This window comes from Olea europaea, chromosome 16, assembly GCF_002742605.1.
Source record: "Olea europaea var. sylvestris chromosome 16, O_europaea_v1, whole genome shotgun sequence".
Classification (NCBI taxonomy): Eukaryota; Viridiplantae; Streptophyta; class Magnoliopsida; order Lamiales; family Oleaceae; genus Olea; species Olea europaea.
Window position 1 is genome coordinate 16702692 of NC_036252.1, and position 7780 is coordinate 16710471.

The following is a 7780-nucleotide window of genomic DNA, read 5'->3' on the forward strand; positions in this document are numbered from 1 at the left end:
AAAGTGCCCCAATGTTCTACAGGCAGTCACATGGGGGTGGGCTTCATTGCTGTGCGTATTCTGTAAAATATCTGTAAATCCCCTGTAAGTGTAGCACAACCCCATGTGAATATTTTATGGGGGTGTGCTTCATTACTTTGCGTATTCTGTAAAATATCTGTGAAAAATCCCTTGTAAGTGTAGCACCGTTCTTACAACTGTATATCCAACTTCTTCAATTTTTTTGGAGATAAATAACTACCCCTGCACCTCCAATCACAAGTGAGAAGGTGATTCTTCCTCCAAGAACCAGTAGGGGAATATATGAAGACTTTGATGATTCTGAATACCTATTTTTCCAGAACATTGCAGCTGGAGTTTTGAGTTATATAAGTTGGGATTTTTCTTGTTTAAGTAGGGGCACTAGGATGATGAAATTTGGGTTCTTTTTTAATAAAATTTTATAAAATTTGGAGATTTTCAATTCTTTCTGTCCTGATTGGTATTATATGATATCAATGATTTGATCATCTTCAAGCAATCAAATATTAACGAATATTTGATTATTAAAATTCTCATATATTGTCCATAATTCATTTATTTGTTTCTTAAAATTCTCAAATACTATCAATAATGTGTTTTTAGACATTTTTTTCATTTGCATCATTTTCCACTTCGCATGTGTATAACTAAAAAAGTGGATAATAAATTTAAAGTCATCGATCGAGTTTCTTCCGAAATTTTGGCAAGATTTTGCTCTCTTTTTGAGGAGGGCATTGGTTTGGATTGTTGAGTGAAGTTTTTACGAAAAGGAGAAGTGTACAAGTTTTTGGCATGATTTTTGTCGAAAAGTGCCCTTCAAATTCAATTGAAGATTGGATTTTACGAAAGGATAGGTCCTAAATTTGCCCTGATCCAATGCATCATTTTTAAAGTGAACGTTTGGATCATAATTTTTTGGATCATAATTTTTTCTTGCCTCCTTTTAGTTATGCAAATAGCCCTTTTTATAGGCATTTTTAGGGACTTTTTGGTAAACGGTGGCTGTGTTGGAAATCGAAGTAAAATTGCAATTGTCAAACCATGTTTCTGCTTGGAACAGCCACCAGCGGAAAACCTATAATAATGGCCCACAATCAATTTTCTTCGTTAGGTAATGGAAATTTGATAAACTGTAAAACGAAAACGTGAGAAGATTAATCAATAAAACCAAGGAAAATCAGATGCTTGTTCCATTAAGATAGACAGTTCATAGCACGAAACATGGACAAAGCATCATAAGAACCAGCACAAACAACAATTCAGCAAATTTCTGGTCATTTTTCCTCCTATCTTCTTTATTCTCCCACTCCTCTCCATTCATCTTAGAGAGAAGGGGAGAAAACAAACTGTCTGGGTAAACTGAACAGGTCTTTCTCTTCGAAGGGAGAAGTCCAATCCCAAGATACACTGGCAGTTGTTTCGGATGTGGCTACCCCGTCCTGCAACCCTGGAATTGAAGCACCGTTCCCACTGGATAGAACAGGTCTCTTCGTAGACATTCCTAGACCATAGGCAAATGAACCATATGTGTGAGCGTTGTTTTGCATAAAAGATTGTGTGCCAGACCACAACTCACCGGGCCTCAAGCTAGACCCACGATCCAAACTCCAGTCTATGTTAGTGTAATCTAACTGTAACATTGAGTTGCCTGTGTTCCAGTCTACTGGAGATGACGATCCAGAAGCACCATTGGTGCCCAGACCAGAGAAGAGTCCAAGAGAAGTAGCGGCAGAAAGCTTCGGTGATGTACTTGCTTTATTCCACAAACTGTTCCCCCGGATAGTTCCTCGAGAATCCATTGCACTACTGCTGGAGACAAATTGCTCTTGGGGTTGGTAATGAAGTTGGTTATACAGCGGGTTCGAAATGACACTTTCTGGGCTCAGACTCCTTGTGACAGTAACAGGTGGGACCAACCCATTGGATTTCATAGTTCCAGCACTAGTTGGATACCAACCCAAAGCTGTCCCAGGCAGAGATGAGCTAACATTTGGAGTATGTAAGTGCTTTCCATTCATGGATTGAGGTCGCTGCATCATTATGATAGGTTCTCTAACTGATCCAAGTTGCAGGTTCTTTACTTCATTCCCAGCAACATAATGTGCTTCTGTCCTTGAGGATGGAGGTGAAGCCTGCAAAGGTGATGTTAATGAGTAGGGCATAGAAGGATTCGATCCTGCACTTGGCCACCTTTTCTCAGCCGGCACGGCAATCTGCTGTGGTTTGGTCCACTCCATCTTCTGTTGCATTTTCTTCAATAACTGCAGATTTTTGGTTCCAGGTTCTAGTGAAGATCCTACTGTCACAGGAACGTCGGTATAATTGAAATCTTTTTGTTGTATGGTAGTGTATGAAGCAGGTTTTGCTTGTGCTCTCATTGCATTCTGATTAATAGCTATTGGTAGATAGCCATTGCCAGCAGTAGGAGGATCACTAGTGTCTTCTGTCTTTGAAGGAGCAGTGGGAAGCTCCTGTTTCTGCGACTTCAAAGTCTCTTCTGCCTTTTCGAGATCACCCTCACAGGCAACCACAGCTCTTTCGACCTCCTGCTTGGAGGCATTATACCGTATTTCCATATCTGTAATGCAGGCGAGCTCTTCTGAAATATCAATTTTCAAATTAGTCCCTCCATCAAGATTTTTTTCCGGGTGCTTGTCTTCTTCACCTACTTCAAATAGCCAAGCTACTGACTCCTCTACTCTACCTTCATTCAGAATAAGAGCCATGGTTGCCCGTTCCTGAGAGAAACCCATAGCCACAAGCTGCTGTGCAAGCTTTTCTAGCTTCCTTGACATTAGATAGCCACTGCACCGCTCATGCAATTCTTGAGCTCGCCTCTCCTTTTGCCTTTGATGTTTCCTCTCATTTTTCTGGCGTATTTTGTCTCTTTTATCATTGTCAGCTCCAGGTACTGATTCCTGATGCTGAGGGGGGTGCGAAATTTTTTCTTTTAGGTCTTCTGACTCACCAGACCAGCTACCAGTATTGGAAAGAGAATCATATTCCACGCTAGTTCCAAATGCATTCCCACTATGATCCTCCGTATCATCTATGTTTTGGAATCGACCATTCACATGAAGCATGCCTCGTGGATAATAAATTTAAAGTCAACGATCGAGTTTCTTCCGAAATTTTGGCAAGATTTTGCTCTCTTTTTGGGGAGGGCATTGGTTTGGATTGTTGAGTGAAGTTTTTACGAAAAGGAGAAGTGTACAAGTTTTTGGCATGATTTTTGTCGAAAAGTGCCCTTCAAATTCAATTGAAGATTGGATTTTACGAAAGGATAGGTCCTAAATTTGCCCTGATCCAATGCATCATTTTTAAAGTGAACGTTTGGATCATAATTTTTTGGATCATAATTTTTTCTTGCCTCCTTTTAGTTATGCAAATAGCCCTTTTTATAGGCATTTTTAGGGACTTTTTGGTAAACGGTGGCTGTGTTGGAAATCGAAGTAAAATTGCAATTGTCAAACCATGTTTCTGCTTGGAACAGCCACCAGCGGAAAACCTATAATAATGGCCCACAATCAATTTTCTTCGTTAGGTAATGGAAATTTGATAAACTGTAAAACGAAAACGTGAGAAGATTAATCAATAAAACCAAGGAAAATCAGATGCTTGTTCCATTAAGATAGACAGTTCATAGCACGAAACATGGACAAAGCATCATAAGAACCAGCACAAACAACAATTCAGCAAATTTCTGGTCATTTTTCCTCCTATCTTCTTTATTCTCCCACTCCTCTCCATTCATCTTAGAGAGAAGGGGAGAAAACAAACTGTCTGGGTAAACTGAACAGGTCTTTCTCTTCGAAGGGAGAAGTCCAATCCCAAGATACACTGGCAGTTGTTTCGGATGTGGCTACCCCGTCCTGCAACCCTGGAATTGAAGCACCGTTCCCACTGGATAGAACAGGTCTCTTCGTAGACATTCCTAGACCATAGGCAAATGAACCATATGTGTGAGCGTTGTTTTGCATAAAAGATTGTGTGCCAGACCACAACTCACCGGGCCTCAAGCTAGACCCACGATCCAAACTCCAGTCTATGTTAGTGTAATCTAACTGTAACATTGAGTTGCCTGTGTTCCAGTCTACTGGAGATGACGATCCAGAAGCACCATTGGTGCCCAGACCAGAGAAGAGTCCAAGAGAAGTAGCGGCAGAAAGCTTCGGTGATGTACTTGCTTTATTCCACAAACTGTTCCCCCGGATAGTTCCTCGAGAATCCATTGCACTACTGCTGGAGACAAATTGCTCTTGGGGTTGGTAATGAAGTTGGTTATACAGCGGGTTCGAAATGACACTTTCTGGGCTCAGACTCCTTGTGACAGTAACAGGTGGGACCAACCCATTGGATTTCATAGTTCCAGCACTAGTTGGATACCAACCCAAAGCTGTCCCAGGCAGAGATGAGCTAACATTTGGAGTATGTAAGTGCTTTCCATTCATGGATTGAGGTCGCTGCATCATTATGATAGGTTCTCTAACTGATCCAAGTTGCAGGTTCTTTACTTCATTCCCAGCAACATAATGTGCTTCTGTCCTTGAGGATGGAGGTGAAGCCTGCAAAGGTGATGTTAATGAGTAGGGCATAGAAGGATTCGATCCTGCACTTGGCCACCTTTTCTCAGCCGGCACGGCAATCTGCTGTGGTTTGGTCCACTCCATCTTCTGTTGCATTTTCTTCAATAACTGCAGATTTTTGGTTCCAGGTTCTAGTGAAGATCCTACTGTCACAGGAACGTCGGTATAATTGAAATCTTTTTGTTGTATGGTAGTGTATGAAGCAGGTTTTGCTTGTGCTCTCATTGCATTCTGATTAATAGCTATTGGTAGATAGCCATTGCCAGCAGTAGGAGGATCACTAGTGTCTTCTGTCTTTGAAGGAGCAGTGGGAAGCTCCTGTTTCTGCGACTTCAAAGTCTCTTCTGCCTTTTCGAGATCACCCTCACAGGCAACCACAGCTCTTTCGACCTCCTGCTTGGAGGCATTATACCGTATTTCCATATCTGTAATGCAGGCGAGCTCTTCTGAAATATCAATTTTCAAATTAGTCCCTCCATCAAGATTTTTTTCCGGGTGCTTGTCTTCTTCACCTACTTCAAATAGCCAAGCTACTGACTCCTCTACTCTACCTTCATTCAGAATAAGAGCCATGGTTGCCCGTTCCTGAGAGAAACCCATAGCCACAAGCTGCTGTGCAAGCTTTTCTAGCTTCCTTGACATTAGATAGCCACTGCACCGCTCATGCAATTCTTGAGCTCGCCTCTCCTTTTGCCTTTGATGTTTCCTCTCATTTTTCTGGCGTATTTTGTCTCTTTTATCATTGTCAGCTCCAGGTACTGATTCCTGATGCTGAGGGGGGTGCGAAATTTTTTCTTTTAGGTCTTCTGACTCACCAGACCAGCTACCAGTATTGGAAAGAGAATCATATTCCACGCTAGTTCCAAATGCATTCCCACTATGATCCTCCGTATCATCTATGTTTTGGAATCGACCATTCACATGAAGCATGCCTGCAAAAGACACTGGTGCTGTCTCAAATGTCTGGAATGTTCCTAAAACAGGATTGTATCCACTTGCCGGAAGCCCAGCAGCGGTATTAACATGCCCTGAAGGCTTTGTAGAACCCTTGGGGGGTTCCTTCCCAGCCTTTTTGTCTTTGGACTTGGATCTGGATGCTGGAGACATACCTTCAACTTAAGTTCTAGTTCCTGCAGCCAAAAATGATAAACCTAACTAAAAATCAAGATACGCAAACTTGAAAGACCAAAGTACTGATGTTTGAAGGTCTACAAGGGCATTCTTTTGCATTTCAAGCAAAAGAATCTGTTTGCTCTGTTAGCAAGTACATAGGAAATATTAGATGCTATTTCTTAGATTCCAAAAATACATGGAACTGCATGTCGAGTGAAATGAAAAACATCGTTTAGTCGTAGCAGGCAACATACAGAAACGAAGTAAAATCAGAACAAGACCAAGTATAAGGAGTATACACACAATGAGTTGGTAGTTGCTTGTGTGTTTCTATGAGCAGAGGGTAGAAAAGCGATGAAAATAGAAATAATTAATTTCTTCAAATTCTTCCATCTGACCCTTTCAAGAAACACTAGTTATGGAGACAATTTTCAAGGAAAGTAGATCTTTCTTTAATGATTGCTACACATAGGAATTAAATAATTAATTCTATCATATCCCAATTATGAATCGTTGAACCTCGTATCATATTAGAAAGTTGATGCTAAAACATCACAAATGCATCTTTTAGGAGACAAGATATTTGAACCATATAAATCAACTCTCAAAAACATTATAAAATCTAGAGCTCTTACCTGTCCAGAGATAAAAACGAAGCTAAAACTTGAAAAAAGTAAATGAAAGCCAGCTCTTAAGATAAATGTAGAGGAAACACATTTTTCTCTCGAGAATTTGTTCTTAAGCGGTTTAGCGAAAGCAATAATGCGAGAAACTTTGTTTTGCCTTGTCTAAGCTATTCAAGAAATGCAAGAAGAATGTTCAGTATTTTCCACTGCTATGGCTTATTGTGCTTTATGAAACTTCCTCAGGCTGCTGGAAATAAGTCACATGATCATCCATTAGAGAAGATCAGTGCTATATATTTTCCTCCAAGCAGCTCTATTCACTTCGAACAGCACATCATAGCCATTATGCAAATAAGCCGGAGGGGCACGCACACCCCTAAAGCATCTACCAAATTTTATCTTCTTAATCATCCAACACACTTTGAAATCATCCTTTTGGATTCCCTTATTGAGCTTTAATTTTGGGAATCCCACCACATTTTGAAAGCCACCAAATTTAAATCTTTTTCTTTCTACAACCACTTATCAATATTTTTTCATCTCACTTCATATGTATTTACATAATTACATGCCTATGTGCAACAATTCTACGCAAATGCACCCACGCAAGTGAAAAAAGCAACATGAAGGCCTCTTTGAGATCAGGAAACATTCAAACATAGAAAAATCAACAGAAAAGAAAAAATAACCCCCAATTCGAAGTCATGCAATGAACCCACAATCAAAAAAGGCAAAACAAACAAATTAAAGTAAAAATAATATCTAAGCACGCGCCCCTCTCCCGATCGATCAAATATTAGAAAGCACAAGAAAGCGCAAGGGTGGGACCTAACCTGGAACAGATCGATCAAGAGAAAAATGTTTGCTGTCGGTTCAATTTTTATAATAAAGAAATGGAGGTTTGGATTAAATTATTTGCTAGATACAGCGCGCTATAGAGAAAGGTAGATTGGGTGGAAAGATAGAGAGAGAGAACTCATTCGAGGCTGAAAAATGAAACTGAATCAAGATTAGGGTTTTTTTCTTTCCTTTTTCCTTTTTCGATTTTCCGTTTGTTTCCATTTAGAAATGAATTCGTGTAACAAGAAAGTAGAAACAACGAATGGCCAGGCATTACGGCTGAGATTTAATCTGCTGTAGTTTTAATTCTTCTATCGTATGTATCCGGTTGTACATTTTGAAATTACTATGCTCTTTTTTTCGTGGTACAAATTAATAAAGCGAATATTTCTGTGGCCAGATAAAACCCCGTTGCAGAAGATTTTACCATTAAGGCGCGGGCGTTAAAAAAAAAAAAACAGAATCGACGTCAATAATAAAAAATAAAGAGTGATGCTATTTATAGTCGGTCACTGCAATAGTTGCCCTACGTGGTATTTTACATGACAGTTTGTGAATTGATGTATGAATACGGTAATTTTTTCTTGCCTCATA

General features: G+C 39.9%; 1 protein-coding gene across 1 annotated transcript; it reads right to left on the reverse strand.

Annotated features, from left to right (window-relative positions):
• Positions 1–1167: 1167 nt before the first annotated feature.
• LOC111412300 lies at positions 1168–7423 on the reverse strand. The gene is made up of 3 exons (XM_023043177.1): positions 7180–7423; positions 5540–5737; positions 1168–3106 (listed from the first exon to the last, which is right to left on the reverse strand). The coding sequence occupies exons 2-3, from the start codon at positions 5712–5714 to the stop codon at positions 1344–1346; spliced, it is 1938 nt and encodes a 645-aa protein (XP_022898945.1). The 5' UTR covers positions 5715–5737; positions 7180–7423; the 3' UTR covers positions 1168–1343.
• Between the last annotated feature and the right edge of the window lie 357 nt (positions 7424–7780).